At 43.3% G+C, this 26704-nt stretch overlaps 1 protein-coding gene across 2 annotated transcripts in view; it reads left to right on the forward strand.

The window, feature by feature from the left end:
• The window catches only part of ccdc175 (coiled-coil domain containing 175), a 95050-nt gene that overhangs the window by 39143 nt on the left and 29203 nt on the right, over positions 1-26704 (forward strand). The window contains exons 10-12 of one of the 2 annotated variants that reach the window (XM_067991517.1): positions 10412-10522; positions 14810-14881; positions 24371-24506. In XM_067991517.1, coding sequence (XP_067847618.1) covers positions 10412-10522; positions 14810-14881; positions 24371-24506 — 319 coding nt within the window. The remainder of the gene's footprint in view (positions 1-10411; positions 10523-14809; positions 14882-24370; positions 24507-26704) is intronic. The other variant, XM_067991518.1, reaches the window with a different exon arrangement.

Consider the following 26704-nt stretch of genomic DNA (forward strand, 5'->3'; position numbering starts at 1 on the left):
ACTTGTCCCGTTACCACCCTCCTTGCCTCGCACCATCATCCCTTTTGTCATTGAATCACTCCTGCCCTCCACCCTATCACAGACCTTTCCTTTTGTTCTTTCCTCCCCCTCAGTCGTAGTTGGAGAATCTCCAAAGATCCATCCTTGGCCCCCTCCTATTTCTCATCTACATGATGCCACTCGGCAACATGATCCGAAAACACAATGCCAGATTCCACATGTACGCTGATGACACTTAGCTCTATCTCACGACCACCTTTCTCAAACCCTCCACTGCCTATGATTTGTCACACTGCTTGTCCAATATCTGGCATTGGATGAGTAGAAATTTCCTCCAATTAAATATTGAGAAGACCAAAGCCATTGTCTTCAGCCCCTGCCACAAACTCAGTTCCCAAGCCACCAATTCCAACCCATTCCTGGCAACCATCTGAGGCTGAACCAAATTGTTTGCAACCTCAGAGTCTAATGAGAGTGAGGAACTTAAAGTAATTAAGATTAGTAAAGAAAAAGTACTGGAGAAATTAATGAGACTAAAAGCCAACAAATCCCCTGGACCTGATGGCCTACATCCTAGGGTTTTAAAAGAGGTGGCTGCAGATATAGTGGATGCATTGGTTTTGATCTTCCAGAATTCCCTAGATTGGAAGGTAGCAAATATAACCCTGCTATTCAAGAAAGGAGGGAGAGAGAAAACAGGCCAGTTAGCCTGACATCATTAGTGGGGAAAGTGCTAGAATCTATTATTAAGGACATAGTAACAGGGCACTTGGAAAATCATAATATGATTACGTAGAGTCAACAGGATATTATGAAAGGGAAATCCTGTTTGACAAATCTATTACAGTTTTTTGAGGGTGTAGCTAGCAGGTTGGATAAGGGGAAACCAGTGGATGTAGTATATTTAGATTTTCCAAAGGCATTCATTAAGGTGCCACATAAGAGGTTGTTACACATGATTAGGGCTCGTGGGATTGGGGGTAATATATTAGCATGGATTGAGGATTGGTTAACGGACAGAAAACAGAGAGTAGGAATAAACGGATTGGCAGGTTGTAACTAGTGGGGCGCTGCAAGGATCAGTGCTTGGGCCTTAGCTGTTTACGATATATATCAACGACTTAGAAGAGGGGACCGATTGTAATGTATCCAAGTTTGCTGACGATGCAAAGCTAGGTGGGAAAGTAAGCTGTGAGGAGGATGCAAAGAGTCTGCAAAGGATATAGATAGGTTAAGTGAGTGGGCACGAAGGTGGCAAATGGAGTATAATGTGGGGAAATGTGAAATTATCCACTTTGGTAGGAAGAATAGAAAAGCAGAATTTTTTTTAATAGGTGAGAGACTAAGAAATATTGGTATTCAGGGGGATTTGGGTGTCCTTGTACACGAGTCACAGAAAACTAAAAGGCAGGTACAGCAAGCAATTAGGAAGGCAAATGGTAGTTAGGCAAGGGGGTTGAGTACAAGAGTAAGGAGGTCTTGCTGCAATTGTATAGAGCTCTGGTGAGACCAGACCTAGAGTACTGTGTACAGTTTTGGCCTCCTTACCTAAGGAAGGATATACTTGCCTAAGAGGGGGTGTAACGAAGGTTCACTAGATTGATTCCTGGGACGAGGGGGTTGTCCCTTGAGGAAAGATTGAGTAAAAAGGGCCTATATTCTCTGGTGTTTAGAAGAATGAGAGGTGATCTCATTGAAATGTATAACATTCTTGGAGGGCTTGACAGGATAGATGCTGAGAGACTGTTTCCCCTGGCTGGAGAGTCTAGAACTAGAGGTCATAGTCTCAAGATAAGAAGTCGGCTATTTAGGACCAAGATGACGAAAAATTTGTTCGCTTTTGGAATTCTCTATCCCAGAGGGCTGTGGATCGTTGAGATTAATAGATTTTTGGACACTAAGGGAATCAAGGGATATAAGGATAGAGCAGGAAAAGTGGAGTTGAAGTAGAAGATCAGCCATGATCTTATTGAATGGCAGAGCAGACTTGTGGGGCTGTATGGCTGACTCCTACTCCTATTTCTTATGTTCTTATGTTCTCAGCGTCCTATTTGACCCTGAGCTGAGTTTCCGACCCCAAATCCTCTCCATCATCAAGACCGTAATATTGCCCACCTCAGCCCCTGCCTCAGCCCATCTGCTACTGAAACCCTCATCCATGCCTTTGTTACTGCCAGACTCGACTATTCCAATGCTCTGCTGGCCAGCCTCTCACCTTCCACCCTCCGTAAATTTGAGCTCATCCAAAACTCAGCTGCCCATACCCTAACTTGCACCAGGTCCTGTTCTTCCGTCACTCCTCGGATTGCTGACCTACATTGGCTTCCGGTCCGGGAACGCCTCGATTTTAAAATTCTCATCCTTCTTTTCAAATTCCTCCATGGCCTCGCCCCTCCCTATCTCTATCTCTAATCTCTCCTCGTCCCAGAAATCAATCTAGTGAACCTTCGTTACACCCCCTATTAGGCAAGTATATCCTTCCTTAGGTAAGGAGGCCAAAACTGTACACAGTACTCTATGTCTGGTCTCACCAGAGCTCTATACAATTGCAGCAAGACCTCCTTACTCTTGTACTCAACCCCCTTGCAATATAGGCTAACTACCATTTGCCTTCCTAATTGCTTGCTGAAACTGCCTTTTAGTTTTCTGTGACTCGTGTACAAGGACACCCAAATCCCCCTGAATACCAATATTTCTTAGTCTCTCACCTATTAAAAATCTCTAATCTCCCTATCTCTAATCTCCCTATCTCTAATCTCCCTATCTCTAATCTCCCTATCTCTAATCTCCCTATCTCTAATCTCCCTATCTCTAATCTCCCTATCTCTAATCTCCCTATCTCTAATCTCCCTATCTCTAATCTCCCTATCTCTAATCTCCCTATCTCTAATCTCCCTATCTCTAATCTCCCTATCTCTAATCTCCCTATCTCTAATCTCCCTATCTCTAATCTCCCTATCTCTAATCTCCCTATCTCTAATCTCCCTATCTCTAATCTCCCTATCTCTAATCTCCCTATCTCTAATCTCCCTATCTCTAATCTCCCTATCTCTAATCTCCCTATCTCTAATCTCCCTATCTCTAATCTCCTCCAGCCCTATAACCCTCCTGAGAAGTCTGCATTCCTCCAGTTCTGGTCTCTGGTGCATCCCCGATTTCATTTGCCCCACCATTGGCAGCTGTGCCTTCAGCTGTCTAGGCCCCAAGCTCTGAAAACCTCTCAGCCACTCGACCTCTCCTCCTTAAGTCTCGCCTTAAAACCGACCTCTTTGACCAAGCTTTTGGTCACCTGTTCTAATACGTGGCTTGGTCTCAAATTTTGTTGGATAATGCTCCTGTGAAGTGCCTTGGGATATTTTACTACATTAAAGGCGCTATATAAATCCAAGTTGTTGTTGAGGGGTGATCTAATCAAGGTGTTTAAGATATTAAAAGTATTTGATAGGGTAGATACAGAGAAACCACTTCCTCTGGTGGTGGTATCCAGAACAAGAGGCCATAATAAAATTAGAGGTAAGAAATTTAGGAGTGAAATCAGAAGCACTTTTTCACACGAAGGGTAGTGGAAATCTAGAACACGAGCACTAAAAGGCTCAAGTTTGGACTTGCCCTGGACCTCCAGAATGGCCTTGGAGTACCAAGAGGATTTGACCTCGGGCCAGGTAGAACTCGTTGAGGTGGTCTTGCCAGATATTGCAGTGAGTACAGGCCATGGCCTTTAGAAACCAGTGGTAGCTTTTGTCCTGGGAGAGGTTTTTTTTATTCGCTCATGGGATGTGAGCATCGCTGGCAAGGCCAGCATTTATTGCCCATCCCTAATTGCCGTTGAGAAGATGGTGGTGAGCCACCTTCTTGAACCGTTGCAGTCCACGTGGTGAAGGTTCTCCCACAGTGCTGTTAGGTAGGGAATTCCAGGATTTTGACCCAGCGACGATGAAGGAACGGCGATATATTTCCAAGTTGGGATGTTGTGTGACTTGGAAGAGAACTGCAAGTGGTGGTGTTCCCATGTGCCTGTTGCCCTTGTCCTTCTAGGGGGTAGAGGTCGCGGGTTTGGGAGGTGCTGTCGAAGAAGCCTTGGTGAGTTGCTGCAGTGCATCCTATAGATGGTACACACTGCAGCCACGGTGTACCGGTGGTGAAGGGAGTGAATGTTTAGGGTGGTGGATGGGGTGCCAATCAAGCAGGCTGCTTTGTCCTGGATGGTGTCGAGCTTCTTGAGTGTTGTTGGAGCTGCACTCATCCAGGCAAGTGGAGAGTATTCCATCACACTCCTGACTTGTGCCTTGTAGATGGTGGAAAGACTTTGGGGTGTCAGGAGGTGAGTCACTCGCCATAGAATACCCAGCCTCTGACCTGCTCTTGTAGCCATAGTGTTTATGTGGCTGGTCCAGTTAAGTTCCTGGTCAATGGTGACCCCAGGATGTTGATGGTGGGGGATTCGGCGATGGTAATGCCGTTGAATGTCAAGGGGAGGTGGTTAGACTCTCTCTTGTTGGAGATGGTCATTGCCTGGCACTTATCTGGTGCGAATGTTACTTGTCACTTATCAGCCCAAGCCTGGATGTTGTCCAGGTCTTGCTGCATGCGGGCACGGACTGCTTCATTATTTGCGGGGTTGCGAATGGAACTGAACACTGTGCAATCATCAGCGAACGTCCCCATTTCTGACCTTATGATGGAGGGAAGGTCATTGATGAAGCAGCTGAAGATGGTTGGGCCTGGGACACAGCCCTGAGGAACTCCTGCATCAATGTCCTGAGGCTGAGATGATTGGCCTCCAACAACCACTACCATCTTCCTTTGTGCTAGGTATGACTCCAGCCACTGGAGAGTTTTACCCCTGATTCCCATTGTCTTCAATTTTACTACGGCTCCTTGGTGCCACACTCGGTCAAATGCTGCCTTGATGTCAAGGGCAGTCATTCTCACCTCACCTCTGGAATTCAGCTCTTTTGTCCATGTTTGGGCCAAGGCTGTCATGAGGTCTGGAGCCAAGTGATCCTGGCGGAACCCAAACTGAGCATCGGTGAGCAGGTTATTGGTGAGTAAGTGCCACTTGATAGCGCTGTTGACGACACCTTCCATCATTTTACTGATGATTGAGAGTAGACTGATGGGGCCGTAATTGGCTGGATTGGATTTGTCCTGCTTTTTGTGGACAGGACATACCTGGGCAGTTTTCCACATTGTCGGGTAGATGCCAGTGTTGTAGCTGTACTGGAACAGTTTGGCTAGAGGGGCAGCTAGTTCTGGAGCACAAGTCGTCAGCACTACAGCCAGGATGTTGTCAGGGCCCATAACCTTTGTTGTATCTTTGTGGTATGGGTATAAGACTGTCATCTAGGCTGACACTTCAGTGTAGTACTGAGGTAGGGCTGCACTATCAGTGGCGCTGTCTTTCGGATGGACATAAAAAATCCCAAGGCACTATTTGAAAAAGAACAGGGAGTTCTCCCAAAGTCGTGGCCAACATTTATCCCTCAATCAACACCTAAAACAGAGGATCTGGTCATTTATTTCTTTGCTGTTTGTGGGACCTTACTGTATGCAAATTGGCTGCCGCATTTCCCACATGACAACAGTGACTGCACCTCAAAAGTACTTCATTGGCTGCAAAGCACTTTGGGACATCCTAGGTCATGAAAGGTGCTATATAAATGCAAGTCCTTTCTCTTTCTTCTTCACTACACTACCGGAAGTCCATTTCATATATTGATCACTCATTGTGTGAGGAAGAACTTCCTGATATCAGTCCTAAGTTTGTCTTTTACAAGTTTAAACTGTGTCCCCTCATCCTATTCAGACTATTCTGTTTAAAGTGATATTCTAGACTTATCTTTTGAATACCATGAACCTCCTTTCAAGACTGAAAAGTCTATAGGGAAGATTTTCCACGGATCTGCATGTCTTCCATTTAAATTAAAGGAAGGAAAATCAAGCAGCATCCTTTACAAGTGTACTGTGACCCACCCGGTTTTCTGATACTTGCTGCACCCAGATGATCCAGTGTACATGAGTGCAGACCTCGGAAAATCCAACCTTGAGTTTCTCTAGCTTTTCCTCTAAACTCAGACCTCTATCACTAGGGATCAGCCTTGTGTCTTTTCTCTGCACTGCCTTCAATGCTTGAATGTTTCCCCTGTGTCTTTGCGACGGAACTGGACAGACTATTCGTGGTGTGGAATAACTAGAACATTGTACAGTTTGAGCATGACATCATCTCAACTGTATTATTTTGCTATGTAGTTTAGCATTCTACTGATTCTGTTGGTTGCTTCTCTGAATTGGTTGAGTGTCGAGGCCTTGGAGAGGGTGCAGAAGAGGGACACACGTCGAGTGTCGAGTCAACTAAGACTCATCCTTATCTGATTCAGCTGAGGCCTAACCAGTGTTTTATAAAGGTTTAGCGTAACTTCCATGCTTTTTTAACAGCCTTCTCAACTTGTCATGCCACCTTCAAAGATTTGTGTACATATACCCCAGGTCTCTCTGTTCCTGCATCCCCTTTAGAATTGTACCATTTAGTTTATATTGCCTCACCTCATTCTTCCCACCAAAATGTATCACTTCATACTTCTCTGCGCTAAATTTCATCTGCCACCTGTCTGCCCATTTCACCAGTCTGCCTACGTGCTCCTGAAGTCTTTTACTATGCTCCTCATTGTATACTACATTTCTGAGTTTCGTGTCATCTGCAAACTTTGAAATTATGCCCTGTGTACCCAAGTCCAGGTCATTTATATATATCAAAAAAAGCACTGGTCCTAATACTGACCCCTGGGGTACGCCATTGTATACTTCCCTCCAGTCTAAAAATCAACCATTCACCACTACTGTTTGCTTTCTGTCCCCTGGCCAATTTTGTATCCACGCTGCCACTGTCCCTTTAATCCCATGGACTTTAATTTTGCTAACAAGCCTATCGTGATAATTTATCAAATGTCTTTTGAAAGTCCATATACACAACATCAACCGCACTACCCTCATCAACCCTCTCTGTTACTTCATTAAAGAACTCAATCAAGTTAGTCAAACACGATTTGTCTTTAAGAAATCTATGCTAACTTTCATTTATTAGCCCATACTTTTCAAGTGCCAATTAATTTCATCCCGGATTATTGCCTCTAAAAGCTTCCCCACCAGGGTGACTGTCCTATAATTGCCAGGTTTATTCCTCGCCCCCTTTTTGAACATGGGTGTAACATTTGCAATCCTCCAATCCTCTGGCACCACCCCCATATCCAAGGAAGATTGGAAGATTGTGCCCAGAGCCTCTGCAATTTCCACCCTTACTTCCCTCAGTAACCTAGGATGCATCCCATCTGGACCGGGTGACCTTTCTACTTTGAGTGCTGCCAACCTTTTAAGTACCTCCTTATCTATTTTTATCCTCTCCAATATCGCTACTGGCTCCTTTACTGCTACATTGGCAGCATCCTCTTCTCTAGTGACGACAGATGCAAAGTGCTCATTTAGGATGTCAGCCATGCCCTCTGCCTCGACAGGAAGATCTCCTTTTTGGCCCTTAATCGGCCCCAACCTTCCTTTTGATTATCCTTTTACTATTTATATGATCATTAAAGACTTTTGGGTTCATTTTATGTTAGATGCTAATCTATACTCATACTCAATCTTTGCCCCTCTTATTCCCTTTTTTAGATCTCTGTACTTTCTGTATTCAGCATGATTCTTTACTGTATTATGAACCTTACATTTGTCATAAGCCTCCTTTTTCTGTTTCATTTTAATCTCTATATCTTTAGTCATCCAGGGAGCTCTAGCTTTGGATGCCCTTCCTTTCCCCCTCATGGGAATGTGTCTACTCTGTACCTGAACCAACTCCTCTTTGAAGGCCTCCCATTGTTTAATTACTGTTTTACGTACCAATTTTTGATTCCAATCCACTTGGGCCAGATCCCTTTTCAACTCATTGAAATTAGCCCTCCTCCAGTTAAGTATTTTTATGCTTGATTGTTCCTTTTCCTTTTCTATAACTATTCTAAACCTGGTGATGTTACGATCACTGTTCCCCAAATGCTCCCCCACTGAAACATGCTTCACTTGCCCCACTTCATTCCCAGAACTAGATCCAGGACTGCGCCCTTGCTCGTTGGACTGGAAACATTCTGATCAAGAAAGTTCTCTTGTACCACATTTCAGGAATTTCTCCCCCTCTTTGCCCTTTACACTATTACAATCCCATTCTATAGTAGGATATTTATCACAACTCTATAGTTCTTGCATCTTTCAGTAATTTGACTGCAAATTTGTTCTCCTATCTCCTTCCCACTATCTGGTGGCCTATAGTATATACCCAGTAGTGTAATAGCTCCTCTATTGTTCCTTAATTCTAACCAAATGGATTCTGTCTGACCCCTCAACTACATCATCCCTTTCCAGTGCTATATTAGTTTCTTTGATCAATACTGCATTCTCCTCCCTTTTTTCCTTCTCTATTTTTCCTGAATACCTTGTAGCCAGGAATATTAAGTACCCAATCCTCCCCTTTGAGCCAGGTCTCTGTTATTGCCACGATATTATAGTCCCATGTGGTGACTTGTGCCTGCAGCTCACCAGCTTTATTTACCGCGCTACGTGCATTTATGCACATGCACTCTAAAGCCATCTAGGGCTGCCTGGCATTTGCTCCCTGTCTGATCCCTCTCTATTTCTGAACTATTCTTTTCTCTGGTGCTATTTGTTTCTCCCAGTCATCTGTGCTCCTTGTTTCTCCTCTCTAATATTTCAACCTGGTGCCCATTCCCCTGCCAAATTAGTTTTAACCCTCCCCCACAGCACTCGTTAACCTCCCCACGGGGACATTGGTCCCAGCTCTGTTGAATATTCACAGAATACGTGTGCCACCCATTTTCATTTCTATATGCAGTACTTTACATTTGCCTACATTAAATTTCACTTGTCTTTGTTGTGTCCACTTGCATCTTTTGTAATTTCTGAGTTCCTTGCTCCGAATCCACTGCCCACCCTCCTAGTTTGGTATCATCTGCAAATTTGACTAACTTGCATTGAATTTGTCAATTCAAATCACCGATGTAAATTATAAACAGCATCTCAGCATTCATTCCTGGGAGTACATTGCTCAGCATTCTCCCTCACAATGACATAACTCCTCTAATAAATACCTGTCGTTTTATATCCTTCAGCCAATTTTTCTTTTACTCCTTCATGGGATGTGGGCGTTGCTGGCAAGGCCATCATTTATTGCCCATCCCTAATTGCCCTTGAGAAGGTGGTGGTGAGCCGGCTTCTTGAACGGCTGCAGTCCGTGTGGTGAAGGTACTCCCAGTGCTGTTAGGTAAGGAGTTCCAGGATTTTGACCCAGCAACGATGAAGGAACGGCGATATATTTCCAAGTCAGGATGGTGTGTGGCTTGGAGGGGAAGGTGCAGGTGGTGTTGTTCCCATGTGCCTGCTGCCCTTGTCCTTCTAGGTGGTAGAGGTTGCAGGTTTGGGAGGTGCTGTCAAAGAAGCCTTGGCGAGTTGCTGCAGTACATCCTGTGGATGGTACACACTGCAGCCACAGTGCGCCGGTAGTGGAGGGAGTGACTGTTTAAGGTAGTGGATGGGGTGCCAATCAAGCCGGCTGCTTTGTCCTGGATGGTGTCGAGCTTCTCGAGTGTTGTTGGAGCTGCACTCATTCAGGCAAGTGGAGAGTATTCCATCCATGAATGCCTACCAACTTAGTGTAACATAATGGTAAAGTACAATTTCCATGGTCACAATATTTAAAAACAATGAACAATAAAAACTTTTCTTTCATGTCAGATGCAAAAATTGCATATTGCCAAAATATCAAGATATTCTATGGCAGTGCAAAGTGTTTCTATCGCTAGTCATTTCCATGGGAGTTCTCCCAATTGTAACTTAGGTGGAAAATCGACGGAAACCTCTGTGGAAATACTGCCCTATGTTTTCGAAAATCAGGAACCCCCTACGGAAATTCAACCCCTATGTTGTAGAAGGACGCAAGAGCACTGAAATGGATTTGAAGTACAAATCAGCCATGATCTAATTGAATGTGAAACGAGTTTGAGGGGCTGAATGGCCTACCCCGTCCCTATGTTACGACTTACGTTACCGTTGCAGTGCACAAATAACATAGAAAGATCTTATTGAAAATGAGACCCTTTTCATTTTCAAATGACATTTACTTGCCTCGTGATATTTTGACTCACTTTTCAATAATTTCCACATCTTCCCTATCATTTCTCCTAGAGTGATTTTTGTGAATGGCACGGTCTAGCTGTAACCTCAAAATCTTGTGTGAGAGAAGGCCAAATACTGAAGTGGAATTGTCAGGTCACAGTTTTCAAACACAAATTTGAGCAATATTGTATATTTTATTAAGTTATAGGTTTGTAATAAATCAGGTTATTTAATATTCCAGGTTAGCTGCAACAAAAGATTTTCTTGCAGAGAAGGAAGTAAAATTGTCAACAGGAAGGAAGCAGATCCGAGAATATGAAGAAATGATACTATCTCTTGTAGAAAGCCACAAGTAAGACAATTTAACATGTACTAAATAACCATTGGGTAAAATATTATTGAACTATTCTGCATTTACTCCAGCTACTTGTAAATAGGTATGATTCCACACAATTAATATATATTGAATTTCTGTTTAAATTTGCGGATCTTCAAAGTCATCAAGATTTACCTGTGTAAAAAAAAAATTCTAAATGTTCACTGTTGAAATACACCCACAGCCTGAGGTGACCAGAAAGAAGCTACAATTGACCTTAGTGACCCATAGATTAGGAAGAGGAAAATTAGTTGATGGTTCTTATTCCTTGTTGCTATCCAGTGCCCTATTTTAGAAAGGTGCGTGTGTAGACATTGAATGAGGCTAGGATTGAACTCAGTTGTGATCCCCCCAGCTCACTGTCAAGGCTTACATATGAATAATGGTCACTTGGGCAAGGTATCAGAGGTAGACCTGTGCCTGTAGAACTGTGCAACAACAAGGTTACTGACTGAATTGCTGATTTAGACTAGCATACTTGGCAGTAGCTGCAAATTTCTGAATTTAGAATATTCACATGAACATTTTTGTGTGAAAATAATGCTTTTGAACTTCAAAATAGTTTAAATTGAGAGAAAAAGCATGGCAGATTTGCAGATTTGCCTAAGGGCTCAACTTTCTCTGGTTGTTTCAACCAGATGAGCATTCATATAACATTAAATGTTGTATGCTTATAGAAGATCAGGCAACATTACATCTGATGTTATATGAATGTTCATTCAATCACCTGTACTGCCAAACACAGCATCAGAAGGAACATGACATCTGACACATACTTACTCTACTAGGAACTTGCTAACTAGATTGCAGCAGATATTGCCCAGAACCTAAGGGTCAATTTAAGACAGTTGGAAGCTATAAACTACTATCACAGGGGAGGAAAGCGAAAATGAGAGAGATACCATAACACTCACAAATAAGGGATTTATGCCCTAAAACTGTGCTGTTGAGCCCTTAGGCAGATAAACATGTGATGAGACCCTACACAGAGCTATTTCTGTATTACGCCATTCAAGCTGAAGAGTTTACTGCAAAAGAAATACTGTAACAGTGGGCAGGTGCAGGCTTCTTATCACCTCCACCACACATCTCCATGTTGCAACTCTTTTTGTAATTTTCAGTCACTTCTTTATCCTCAATATTTGGCTTTTGTTAAAACAAATATATAGAAAGTAGCTTGGCTTCTATAAATTAAAGGGGAAAAAGTATTCTCTACACAAAAATGTTGCAATTGTAAACTCTCCTAAATGTCCGTTAATTAATACAACTTAATGCAAATAGGTTTGATGCACATATTGAACTAAAAATGTGGATAAGTCATCTGTATTATTTCTTTCCACATCACAACGTAACAGTAATCATTAAGTACTAATTACAAAGTCCTTGAATGTGTTGACGCCTTCCAAATCTGTGTCCATCTTTTTTGCAACTCCCATATTTGAATCTCTCCAATCATAAGAACATAAGAAATAGGAGCAGGAGTAGGCCAATCGGCCCCTCGAGCCTGCTCCGCCATTCAATAAGATCATGGCTGATCTGATCCTAACCTCAAATCTAAATTCATGTCCAATTTCCTGCCCACTCCCCGTAACCCCTAATTCCCTTTACTTCTAGGAAACTGTCTATTTCTGTTTTAAATTTATTTAATGATGTAGCTTCCACAGCTTCCTGGGGCAGCAAATTCCACAGACCTACTACCCTCTGAGTGAAGAAGTTTCTCCTCATCTCAGTTTTGAAAGAGCAGCCCCTTATTCTAAGATTATGCCCCCTAGTTCTAGTTTCACCCATCCTTGGGAACATCCTTACCGCATCCACCCGATCAAGCCCCTTCACAATCTTATATGTTTCAATAAGATCACCTCTCATTCTTCTGAACTCCAATGAGTAGAGTCCCAATCTACTCAACCTCTCCTCATATGTCCGCCCCCTCATCCCCGGGATTAACCGAGTGAACCTTCTTTGTACTGCCTCGAGAGCAAGTATGTCTTTTCTTAAGTATGGACACCAAAACTGTATGCAGTATTCCAGGTGCGGTCTCACCAATACCTTATATAACTGCAGCAATACCTCCCTGTTTTTATATTCTATCCCCCTAGCAATAAAAGCCAACATTCCGTTGGCCTTCTTGATCACCTGCTGCACCTGCATACTAACTTTTTGATTTTCTTGCACTAGGACCCCCAGATCCCTTTGTACTGCAGTACTTTCCATTTTCACGCCATTAAGATAATAACTTGCTCTCTGATTTTTCCTGCCAAAGTGCATAACCTCACATTTTCCAATATTGTATTGCATCTGCCAAATCTCCGCCCACTCACCCAGCCTATCTATATCCCCTTGTAGGTTTTTTATGTCCTCCTCACTCTCTACTTTCCCTCCCATCTTTGTATCATCTGCAAACTTTGATATGTTACACTCGGTCCCCTCCTCCAAATTGTTATATAGATTGTAAAGAGTTGGGGACCCAGCACCGACCCCTGCGGAACACCACTGGCTACTGGTTGCCAGTCCGAGAATGAACCATTTATCCCAACTCTCTGCTTCCTGTTAGGTAACCAATCCTCCACCCATGCCAGAATATTACCCCCAATCCAGTGATTCTTTATCTTGAGCAATAATCGTTTATGTGGCACCTTGTCGAATGCCTTCTGGAAGTCTAAATACACTGCGTCCACTGGTTCCCTTTTATCCACCCTGTACGTTATGTCCTCAAAGAACTCAAGCATATTTGTCAGACATGACTTCCCCTTCGTAAAGCCATGCTGACTTTGTCCTATTAAATTATATTTATCCAAATGTTCTGCTACTGTCTCCTTAATAATAGACTCCAAAATTTTACCCACCACAGATGTTAGGCTAACTGGTCTATAATTTCCAGCCTTCTGCCTACTACCCTTTTTAAATAAGGGTGTTACATTAGCAGTTTTCCAATCTGCCGGGACCTTTGCCGAGTCCAGAGAATTTTGGAAAATTATTACCAAAGCATCCACAACCCCTACTGCCACTTCCCTCAAGACCCTAGGATGTAAGCCATCAGGTCCAGGGGATTTATCCGCCTTGAGTCCCATTAATTTATTGAGTACCAATTCCTTAGTGATTTTAATCGTATTTAGCTCCTCCCCACCTAGAGCCCCCTGTTTGTCCAGTGTTGGGATATTCTTAGTGTCCCCTACCGTAAAGACTGAAACAAAATATTTGTTCAGCATTTTTGCCATCTCCATGTTTCCCACCATTAATTTCCCGGTCTCATCCTCTAAAGGACCTACGTTTGCCTTAGCCACCCTTTTTCTTTTTATATAACTGTAGAAACTCTTTCTATCTGTTTTTATATTTTTTGCTAATCAGGTTTCCACCTTTGCCAGGGCACCAAACCGATCCTAATAAAAGTCACAAAAGGCATCAGGAGGATTTTCAACTTCGACTCAAAACGGGCACAAAGTCTGTGGTGTGCCAGCCACACCTGCCACCACAGTCATTAAGCCCAAACCGTATTCAGGTATGGGCATCATTTGAATATTACTGGTGAGCTGCGAATGCCAAAAAGGTGCTCTGCTTCAGCTCATCAGTTGTGAACGATGGAAAATTGTCCGGCTTCTATACGCAGCCAACAGACAAGTAGAGTCTGTTTTGGGGGTAGGGGGAGAGGAGAGATCGATGGATCTGGGAGGGGGGAGGGAGGCAGGAATGGGCCGGCAGCAGGACTTAAGATTTTTGAAAGATCCTCCTGTCCCTACAAAAATCTTTTTTTTTTTAATTACTTTTTCCAGAGTGGTTAGTGCTCCTCCGGGTCCCACAAAGAAAATTTGGGCTGCTGTTGGTCTGGGATATCCCCCCCTCTTATGCATTTGCAAAACACTCCCAAACCTCCCAGCCTAACGACTTGCCTGAACACCAGCCGGGCGGCTTCTAGGGCATCTGATAATTTCCACTGGAACCCAGTGAGCTGCCTCTGGATGCCCCTTTTGGGCAGGCAGCTGGTCGCATCTATATTAATGAGACATGGCCCCTTGCAACAGCTCCCGGACAACTGGCCCCCGTGTTCCACTGGACAACCACCTCGGAGTTGAAATTCCCCCTATTGATTACATTGGCCTGCCATTGTATTTGTGAATAGTCTAAACTCCATGTAGGTCTTGAATGCTTAATCGTTTTGGTATCACATTGAAAGTAAAATTACATGAAACAATTTATTTTTTTCTATTCATTTTGGTGACTTTGTTTTTTTTAATAAACTTAAGGTATAAAGAATTTCTTTCGATTTAGGGATACTATGGAATTACTAGATGGGGAGTTGCAGAAATACACACAGAAGCTTGAAAAAGAACGACAAATAAGGTAAGATTTGAAAACACAGTGAGTCACACTGCTGTACATCACTCATACGTCAATTTGCAGGTTTACTATCATATGCAGAAAATACCTTTTATATGAACACATACTACTCAGGGACAACACCTGTTCCTTTCAGCATTAGGCAGTCACATGCACCTGGTTTGTTTAAACAGTCTAGCTGACTGTAAGGCTAATTTTTGAGGAATCGTCACTATGGGTTAAAGATACTAAACAGAATAGGAAAGGTAAACCTAGGATTACTTTTGCATACATCAGGGAGGTCAAGAGGGCACAGGTTCAAGATTATGAAGGGCAAGTTTAGGACAGAAAGGAAGTATTTCTTTACCTGAAGGATAGCTGGAACTAGGGGAAGAGCCCAAGGTATGAACAATGTGATAAGGGCCATACCACCACCAAGGCAGTTTGGGTGGGGCAGATGGTGGAAAGTATAACCAGACGTTAAAGCTTCAGTAAGGGCTAAGGTGTTGCCACCTATGGGCCAAGTTTCAGTCATAGCCAGGATGTCAATGCAGTCATCCACAGTAAGGTTGCGGATGATAAAGGCCATGTTCACAACTGAACGGACATACTGGAGGGAAGTACAAAAGGGGGCGGTGATTGTTGATCCGGTGGGTGCACTAGTGGGTGGGGTGAGGGGGACAGGAAGGAGATTGGTAAAATTAGCTCTTAGCTAAAAGTTAGCGCTGGGCAGGAAGGTCAGTGAGAGAGGAGGATAGGGCAGTCAGGGTTGCTGCTTGTAAGGATGCAGTGACAGGTGCCTCAATGGACCCTTTGGAGAATGTTGGGAGAGGCACAGCTGTGGGCTTATCCAAGGGGAATCCAAGCCTGGGGTAGCAGCAGGAGAGTTAGAAGGCAGAGGAATAGCGATAGGTTGAAGTTGGGTTGAGGGAGGGGAGGCAACATACCTGAGAGGAGATAAATGAAAGGTGGCACGACTTGGTGACAAGAAAGGGAAGAGACAATAGAGATGGGCCCATGAGGGGTCAAGAGAAGAAAAAAATGGCTCGGAGCTAGAGCATTAGCCAAAATGTTCACGTGAATGAACACTGAAGAAACACATTGGCAGGGATTAGGAGAGATATGTCTTGGTCCTAAACAGAGGACAGGGAGGAGACGATATGAGAAAATCCAAAATTAAATCCCTGAAAGAAAAATTGCAAGAAGTCTTTGGCAGCCATGGTAGTTTTCTGCATCTTTTCATCCTTTCCCAACATTTTAGAGATTTTAGACATATGACCCTTCATTGCCAGGCCTCCTGTTCACCCTCCCCCCGCTCACATTTTTCCTTACTTGCTGTTTGTTTCAGGAAGGGGCAGTCTCAGTCTTAGCCCCAACCTGGCTATCTCATCCTTGTTGCAGGTTCTCAGCCCTTGGACTTAGGTAGGCCCAGACCTGGACTTTACTGCTCCTGCTGTAGATCCTGAAAAACCTGCACTGTGCTCCTGGACCTGGCTTATACCTTGCCCCCTGCCACTAAGTGCTTACAGGCCTTATCGTCAGAGTCCCTGACTGTTCATGGACCCCATTACCCCACCTACTCCCCACCTGCCCCAAGTACTCCCTGGGCACAGCTGACCCAATTTCTGTCATGCTCCCACAGTCCTACCATGTCTAAAGTCCCTGGCAGCTCCTCCAGAGTCCTCACATCCCAGCTCCTGACTACTCATTGAGTCCCACCTTCACAGTGTTCCCAGCCTCCCCTTTACTGTTCCCAGCGCGCACAATCCAGTCACCTTGCCATGATCCTAAGCCACTGCCTTCCTTCAATACTCCAAGTCACCTGTCACCCCATTTCTCAAGTGCTCCCAAATTCCCCTGGAGCTTGTGAATGATAGAATTTGGAAGATCAATAAAAAGAGAATTAGAGAAGTTAAGTCTAGAAGTAACAAAAGAATGGATATGTATTTTCAGCAGCAGTGGAAGTGAGGTAATGACAGAGGTGGATGGTATTATGGAGGTGGAAGGAAGTGGTCTGGGGTTAATAGGAATCCAACATTGTGCACTGTCTGTTTCAACCTGAACAAGCAACAGAGGAGGGGAATGGAGTTTTTGTCAGGAAGATGGCTTTGATTTTCCCAAGCTCCACTAGAGAGGGTTCTGGCTCATCCTTGACTCAGACAGGCAGTCTGACAGTAGAGTGGTTATGGAGTCAGAGGAGGTTGTGGAGATGTAGAATTGGGTGCAATCGGCATCTATATGGAATGTAACCTTATGTCTATGGATAATATTGCCAACTGGAGAGGTAAATGAGGAAAAGGAGGGGCTAAGAAGAGAAGCTCAGGGAGATGATTGTTCTAGGGGTGGGACTAGAAATCACTGGGGGTATCCAGGGCGGCAGCAGCCGAGGATGTTTTTGTGGAGCACTCCTGCTTCTCCCAGCCCTAAAAAAATAAATTTCTGGGGTTTTGTCCAGCTGGACCATCAACTGAAACTGTACAAAGCACGCTCCACCCAGTTGAGTCTTAAAATGGCAATTGAGGTTCTATGTATGGCGTAGGACCCCAACTTGCATACCTGCCTGATTCAGGCGAGCACTCTGGCTGCCCAGCGGGAGGCTCTTGGGAAGGTAGTGCCGGCCACATCACCAGCGGGAACAGGGCAGTAGTCATGCCCCACCATTTTTAGGGCACTACCGTCCTGTTTCCGCTAGGCGGGAGGCCTCAAAATCCACCCCCCCCCCCCCCCCACAGAAAGGCGGGTCTGTGTGTTTGGTGCAGCTGAGTATCTGTAATGGCACTTTATTTGCTCAGACTGGGACAAAAGCCGACCCGATCCCTACCTCTCGTTGTCTCAGTTCCTGCTCTTACAACCAGACACTTAGCTCAATGCTGCAGAAACAGAATTTTATGTGACCTTGTGAAGTAATCCAGTACAACTTCCACAGGGGTTCTGCGATCTCCCACCATAACTTCAGTGGAAGATTGGCAGACACCCCAAGTAAACAGCCATTTACACCATTTCTCTTGGGGGAGTGTTTCCATCAAAGTTACAACGGAAGGTTGGAAAAAACCAAGAAAATTCTACCCCCATTTCTCACAAAATCAGCAAACCTGTATCTGCAGCACGCAGTTATTTATATGGCTGTGCAAGCTTGAGCAGGAACAGGATCAAGTGTCATGTCAAGTAGGGAACTAGCCATGATATTGAGCTGCGACATTTATGGAAGTGTAGGCAGATGGGTGGAATTCCTATGTATTATGGTTGAACCCTCTTTTCTTCTTTTGGGTCTTCCACATACTGAACATTCCATTTGTCAAATCTCTTTTTGGATTACAGCAGCTGGGAGAAAGTGACAGAATCATACAGTTGGGGTTGGCCTACAAATTAACAGCTTCACCAATCCACAATTAAAAGTGGCTTGAGATGGGATGTGCTGAACAATATTGCCATTGCCACTACTTACTTTCCAGCTGGAGTGCCTTGCGATTTTTCTAATTAAAAAAAAAACTGTATTCTCCATATTTGGTTTGTTCAATATATGGTCAAGGGGCTTGGCAAGCAACTTGCTGTCTGCTTCTTAGCAATGATACTCTGAAAGCCAGCTGATGTTTAACAGCGGCACGTGTTCATTCATCTTTTGCCTCCTTGGAAAGAGACTTTCCTGTCCTGTAATGTATTTGAGATCAAGATCACTATCTGACAAATCACGGGCACAATGTGCTAGCTTGTAAGTGAACTGTACAACTGGGCAACGCTGCTTTTCTTCCTTATAATCTTTTACATTTGTTTTAATTGTGTAATGCACTGATTCATTTGTCCATGGTTTTTTTTTTCTCTTGCAGTTGCCAGGAATAGTGTCTGGAGCTTTTTTCTCTTTTGTATTTTGTTACGGCCTGTTGGTCTCCTTTCTTTGGTTAGCTGTGCTACAGGTATTGCTGTTCCCGCAAATCACTCAGATGTATCATCTCTTGTTAGGTGCACAGCAGTGAGCCGGATTCACTTGGTGAAATTCCAGGTCAGCATTTACAGGACACAGTCATATAACTTGGGAAGCTGGAGGCACTAAAAAAAGTAGAGGGAAACACTGGCGGGTGGACAGCACTCCACAATTGCTGATTGTCTATGTAAAATCTGAACAGTTGGTCAACCATGTTGTGTTTACTTAACAAGTATACTTGGTGGCCTCAAAGGGCTACAGCTCCACATTAGCAGAACATTATATATTACATTGTATAACACTGTTGTCCTTATAAAACAGTGCATCATCTGATGAATCTTGAGTAACACCATGGGAGATATACATTTAGATGCATGCACTTCCTGTCAACTTTTTTACTTATAAATATGGACATAAGAATTTATAATCAAAACTGCCTATGTAAACTTGTAATGCTGATAAGTGGCAAGTAACACTTGTGCCACACAAGTGCCAGACAATGACCCACCCCAACAAGAGAGAACCTCCCATCCCTTTGCTAGATTTTCCATACTTCCTCTGCTATTCTATTGTAACCATTTACACCTCCTCTGGACATAGGAACAGAAGTGGCCATTCAGCCCCTTGAACCTGTTCCTCCTTTCAATGAGATCATGGCTAATCTGTATTGTAACTCCATCCACCCGCCTTGGCTCCATATCCCTTAATACCCTTGACTAGCAAAAATCTATCAATCTCAAATTTAAGATTATTAATTGAGCTAGCATCTACTGCTTTTTGTGGAAGAGAGTTCCACATTTCTACCACCCTTTGCGTGAAGAAGTGTTTCCTAACTTCTCTCCTGAATGGCCTAGCTCTGATTTTAAGGTTATGTCCCCTTGCCCTAGACTCCTGCACCAGCAGAAAAAGGCTCTCTCTATCTACCCTATCAATTATTTTGAAGATCCTAAAAACCTCAATCATATCACCCCGTAACCTCTATATTCCAGGGAACACAAGCCCAGTTTATGTTATCTCTCTTCATAATCTAACCCTTGGAGCCCTGGTAACATTCTGGTGAATCTGCATTGCACTCCTTCCAAAGTCAATATATCCTTTTTATGGTGCAGTGCCCAGAACTGTACACAGTACTCCAGATATGGCCTTACCAGGGCTTTGTAGAGCTGTAACAAAACTTTCTCCCTTTTATATCCTAGCCCTCGAATTATAATAGCTAACATTCCATTAGCCTTTTTGATAATTTTTTGTACCTAACTACTACATTTGAGTGATCTACGGACCCATCTTTTGTTTCTATACTTTTGACATAATCAACTCATCTTGCCTTTCACCACCATCACTTTTGTCATTTAATCACTCCTGCCTTCCACCCTTTGACCTCTCCCTTTTTTTCTTTTACTGCCCCCCCCCACCTTTTCCCTGGCTCTGCACTTGCTTAAAAGCTGTTAATCTCTAACATCTTCGAGTTCTGATGAAAGGTTCTGTTTCTCTCTCCACGGATGCTGCCTGACCTGCTGATTTTTTTCAACATTTTTTGTTTTTATTCCATTATAAATATGGACATGGAAATTTATAATAGGAATTTAAAGATATGGACAGAATGTATGGCTTTAAAATGATGATTGAACTACGTGTGTATGCCCTGTGCCAATTATCCACCGCTCTGTAATCCGACTTCACCTGAAGACTACACTTCAGGTCTTGACTCTCTGTGTGCAGCATCATGACCCTGACCCGATCTGGACCTTTCTTCATGGCCTTGCAGCTCTGCATCCATGCTTGCCCTGCTCCTCGTCTCATTTGCTGCCCTGACCTGGACCCCATGCTGGCCTCAACCCACACATTTGCTCGTAACCTTGCCGCCCTGTCTCCACCCCATCTCCACTCCTCTTCAAGACTACGGACCCCAAATGTGGCCCTGACCCTGACCCACACTTCTTATGGTGGCCTTGCCATTCTACCAACACACTTCTTTGTGGCTGCTGTCTTTCCAGCCTTGCCATTGGACCTCCTTCCTCCCTGTCTGCTCGAAGTCACTGGTTCCTAGCAATTTGTTTTTAGCACTATAATTATTTATAGTATTGTGGTAGAATTGGGGCATGGGTGAGAAAAGGGTTGAGGAGATGTACAGGGTGAGTGCCACGTCGTGCCTGCTCAACCTCAGCCCATGTTGTTGCGATCCCACCCATTGCCTGGTCCCACTCCCTCACCAACCCACTGTCTTATTCCCCTTCATAGCTGTCACTTCTATCCCTCATCATCAACCCACCCGCTTGCATCTCCCAGTCCAGCTTGCCACCAACATCTTGACCCGGCAGTGAGTGGACACATCATTCAGTGTTGAGTCCGCCAGATCGGGGCGGGAACCAACTGGGTCCTTCGCTACATTTTAACCGCCCTCCACTGGGCGGGGGGGGGGGGGGGGTGGGGGGGAGTTAAAATTGATGCCGATGACTTCCCTTCCATTGTGATTCGCCAGTAGGTTTGCCAATAAAACCAGCTACCTCTTACCTTCCCTTGGGGTGTGAATTCTCAAGATGAATGGGGCCCTTCTGGTTAATGGACCTGGAATGAGACAATTAACTGTCATAGTATCAGTTACGAATTCCACAATTTGGCCCATCTGGCTTCAGTACACATAGTCAATGCCTGCAGTCAGTGGCCTTTCTTTTAAAACCTGTGCAAAGTCATTTTGTTTAAAATGCAATGCTCAAGCATAACTCAATCCCAAAATCCTTTCTGTGACAAAAAAAACATAAATCCTGAAACATAACAATTATATAGTTTATTTGGGGACACTCATAAATAGCTGCAACTACAACTTTAAAAAACCAATAGTTTGTTTTACATTTTTCTTCTTCAAGTTTGTGTGCAGCCAACTGTAGGACAAAATGTAATTGATCTGATTAGTTCTGACCACCTCCAGTCCCACCTTCCCAATAATCTAATTGGTTGATATTGACAATCTCTAATTCTAATGAGAAAAGCTTGTGAAACACAGACAAGCTGGGACATGGGTTAAAATGCTGATAATTGGCATCATTGTTAATAATAAGAATGGTAGCTGATCAAATATATATTGTGAATGGAGCACGTGCATATTATTTAGTACAAATGGTGGATTAAAAGATTAATACATGTGCCTGTGCACAGTGTGAATATTTTTATTTACCTTTTGTAACCCATATGTTACTTCTCACTGACTGATTGATTATGTTTTTCTCTTTGTGCTCCACATAATACCCTTGTGGTAGCAGCAACATTGGAGAAAGGAGTCACATTCTTTTGGGTTTTGGGGATGCTGTAGGGATCAGTGGCACTACATATTGGTGTATTTAGCCTGGAGAGCTCAATATCTTTGAGCTTTAGAGGATGTGACCTGCACGTTTCATCATGATCAGATGACTAACTTGAGTCCCAGTGTCCTAATTCTAATGTCCCAAATTTTGGGCAAGGGTGCTCTGCAGTTGCCATCAGTCATCTGTAAATCTTCCCTCATGCCTAAAAGCAATGATTCTGCAGGATCTGACAGCCCCGACCAGTGCTGCTCGGTGAGTTTAACTCTGTGCCACGTAAGCGTTCCACGTGGTGGTAACTCAGTAGGACTATGTCTGTTCAAGTAGTTTAGTGGTTTGTGTTGATTGTGGTGCATTATGTTGCGCTGTTTGTTCTTGAATTGTGGATTAATATTTTAATTTCTAAGTTTTACATATATGTTATGTATGTTTAGAAGTTCTATTTTCAGTCTTTGTTTTTGAGAGAGGAAAGAATTAATGGGCCATGATTTGCTGTAACAGGGCATCTAACGGCATCTGCTGTTAGTTAGATTTGCCCTTGCATGTTTAGGTTTATAAATTTTTTGTGTGGCAAGTTGCTGAAAGTGTGAGCTGATAACAGCGCAGCGAGGGAAACAGGGCACCTGGGACTTGAGTGAACAGGGCAAGCAACTGTGTATCTCCTTAACCAATCAGATTGAAGAATTGTGAAATTAACAGTGCAAGGACTGAGAAGGAAGTGTAAATTAGAGTGGGTGTATTCAATGTCAAATCAGGTACAGAGAGAAATAAAGTGAGGGAAAGAAATATTGGGTTAAGAGAGAGAAAAAAAAAGACAGAAAGGAAAAGTTTTTTTAAAATTTTTTAATTTTAAATTTTAAATTTTTTAAATCTCCAACACTTAAAACCTGATGGAATGAGACTCCATACTTGTAATAGTTAATTTTCAATGACAGAGAGGTTGACTGGCAGTAATTAACACTTGTCACATTGTTAAAAGTGTACTTAAACTGAAATGAACAAGACTTAACTTTGTGTGCCGAGTTTAGTTTGTATCTGCAGCGCAAATACAGCAACTTTATGCCGTTCAATGCATATCAATGGTGAGGCAGACAGCGCGATGCTGTTTTCATGAAGCTCGGACAGCAACTTTTGGATTTTCGAGTTTAACCACGCATCTGCCTTTGCCTGAAGTTGCTGTACCATTTGTGCATCAATAATGGCGAACGCCATTAACCTCACCATTATTTTGACAGTAAATTATGGCCCAATATATAAGAAATTGAATGTCTGGAACAAAGGCCTTGTGATTTTGCATCCCTGCACATGCATTAACTTTGCAGCATGTTATCTTTCATTTTTAAGAGACTGTAATCAGAATGAGAACAAAAGTTGTTTTTGTCATGACAAACTTTATTTCTGTTCAGGGAGAGAAGAGATATTTGTCAGTTTTGTATTTGTGTCTAATGCAGGTGATGCATTTCAATGAAGGTTACATCATTTTGTTGTGTTGCAAATACTTCTCGATAATAATATGGCCCCTATTTTAACCCTGCCCACCCAGCAGGAATGGTGCAGGTGGGGGGATGAAATGGTGGTCGGGTGGAATCCACTGCGTTCCTGCAGTGTTGCCACTTTGAGAGCTTGGAGGCCGCCCGCCACAGGCAGGTGGGGCCACATAAATATTGCCAGAATTCGGACCCCGATGTAATTTGAATTGAGATGTGCAAGCAGTATCGAGCCAGAAGAGGCACAGATAAGTAGTTCATTTTTTTAAGTTTTGAAAGGTTTCTTGTTGCCCAGGAAGAGTCAGAATGCTCCTTCTGGCCCAACAAGGAAACCTTACGCCTCCTGTGCCTGAGGCCTTCCCTCCCCATCCTGGCAGCGGTTGGCCAGATCCCCCTCCCTCCTTCCTGACTTACCTTGCCGAGGACCGTTCCCTTGGGTCCCTGGTAGCGTCAAGCTCCTGGCACGATTCCCGCTCCCGCCAGCCGGCCATGATGTCATTCTCGCCAATTTCAAGTGTTAGACTGTTCAAATGAGGCCCAGGAGTTAAAATGGCCCAGGCCTCATGCCAAAGAATCCATGGGAGACTCCCGTCCGCTAAGCACCCCACTTGCCCCGATCCTGCCCAATTGAAAATCAGGGCTTATATCTTTAATTGTCTATACGCATAAAACCTGAATTTTGAGAGAGAATTGCAAAATTTAGACATCATTACATTTTTAGAATGGTTTTATTTTATTTAAGGGAAATGCAACTTGCTTGTTTCTGTTACTGAACTTTCGCTTATATTGACCTCTTTTGTTTAACAAATAGAGTGACTGCTCTGCGTAAAAGAGAAGAAATAGCAAAAGAAATTATTCTCACCAAAAGAATTACTGAGAAATACTACGATGAAATGAGTCAACATATGATGACCATGAAGAAGAAACGTGTGAAATTAATTGCAGAGGTATGGACCCCGATATTTACGAATTTAACAGCAGGACTTCATTATCTTTTTTGACTCCGTTTCCGGCCTGGCAAGTTGAAAGGCTCTACTCTACAGTTTTGACTTCATCGTTCAGTATTCTATTTGCTGCTCTGCAATAATTAGCTTCGTAAAGTGCTAACCACAGCTCCAATTGTGGACCTACCCTTGCCTTATAAAGAGGCCTATCCAAATAGCAGACTCACGGAATGCACCTCTGTCACTCATGCATGTCACACAAGTGACTCTTGACTACAATCTCCTGAATGCAGTTTAATCTGCCACCTTCTACTACATCTAAAATAGTACTGGAAAGGGAGGGCTTACAAACATTCATGTCTTGATTTTCTGATAGGACAAAAAAACAATGTTCTCACATTTAAGCCTTCTGGTTGGAAATCAGGTCCAAGAAAGAAAAATCTCTCAGAACAGCTGTCATCTTTGGCACTATAAAATGGGTAAACCTATATTTCACTTGAGGTTCAATTCCCCTTTCTTCCATTCCCCAGCACCCCATTCCCCTACTGTGTTCCATTCACTGGAGACATATGCTCCACTCCCTAGCTTCCCTCCCTAATATTATCTACTTTTTGGACCCTGCTGTGCTTAGCTCTCCCTCCCTCCCTCCCTGTTGTATGTTGCACTCCACTCCCAGCTTCCTACTGCATTCCATTCCCTAGAATGTAGCCATACTAAACATCACAACAACAATCCAGATCCTAGACGTCCCATGAAAAAGGCAGCTGGATATTAGTTGCTCTGTATAAATATTTTTTTTCAGTGCTGCTTTGTCTCTGTGGACTGTTCAGTGCACTGACTAACTATTCATGTAATGCAGGGAGCAGCTAGTAAATTACTTTTTGTGATGCTTTATAGTCTGTGTTATGATCTTTCAATTTCATAGGTTTTTCCATCTCTTAACCAGAGATCCACCAGTTCATAAGTGTTTTAGTATGATTTTCATTTGCTGCACTGCTGTTATCAAAATCAATTGACTCAGACAAGTTTCTCTGCTTTCAGCTTTCTACAAAGCTAGCTGTATTTTGCTTAACCAAGATTATCATTTATCCTACTATTTATTGATTTATATGAAAGTTGAGTGCATGGCACATGATCAATGAATCTATAGGGTTCAAAGCATGCTGATTAGGTCAAATTTTAATCTAACTCAAAGCATTCTCATTCACAAAAAGGGAATCAGTAACATCGCTGCGTCGGTGAAACATGCCTTTCTGGTCAATTTTCCATCCTTTGTTTATTCCTTATATGAGTGAAGATGCTCATTTCTTGCTTGTTAACATGCTAATTTCTGGTCTGCTCTAATTCTTCAAAATGTTTTGCTAAACTTGATGAATGGGAAACAGCATAGGGATGCTGAGAGGAAATTGCAGCATTTCCACCTGTTCATAAATTCTTCACATTTAATGATAAAATGTCCTTGTGCTCAAATTTCTAATATAAGGAAGTCAGCGTGCCCTAAAATTTTATTTTTTGTCTGTTTGTTTGTGTGAGCTAATAGACTTACATTAGTTTGGATGAGTTTCAGTGTGAATCAAGTACTGCTGTTCATTTCACTCTATATTCTGCTTTTGGCATGTTACACCTTCTATTTAGCTATTGCATACTGTACAAGGCCTTGTGCAAGGCCTGGTGCCTACCATGATTGGGTTACAGAAAGGCAAACAATTGCTGCTGAAGCTCTGTACCTTCAACTGGCAGAAACACAAGTTTTGATGGGTATGAGAGGTGATCCTGCGCTCACATCAGGAAGAACATAAGAAATAGGAGCAGGAGTAGGCCATATGGCCCTCGGGCCTGCTCCGCCATTCAATAAGATCATGGCTGATCTTCGACCTCAACTACACTTGCCCGCCCGATCCCCATATCCCTTGATTCCCCTAGAGTCCAAAAATCTATCTATCTCAGCTTTGAATATACTCAACGACTCAGCATCCACAGTGAATTCCAAAGATTCACAACCTTCTGAGTGAAGAAATTCCTCCTCATCTCAGTTTTAAATGGCCAACCCCTTATCCTGCGACTATGCCCCCTAGTTCGAGACTCTCCAGCCAGGGGAAACAACCTCTCAGCATCTACCCTGTCAAGCCCCCTCAGAATCTTATGTTTCAATGAGATCACCTCTCATTCTTCTAAACTCCAGAAAGTATAGGCCCATTTTA

The sequence above is a fragment of the Heptranchias perlo genome, chromosome 10 (assembly GCF_035084215.1).
Source record: "Heptranchias perlo isolate sHepPer1 chromosome 10, sHepPer1.hap1, whole genome shotgun sequence".
Classification (NCBI taxonomy): Eukaryota; Metazoa; Chordata; class Chondrichthyes; order Hexanchiformes; family Hexanchidae; genus Heptranchias; species Heptranchias perlo.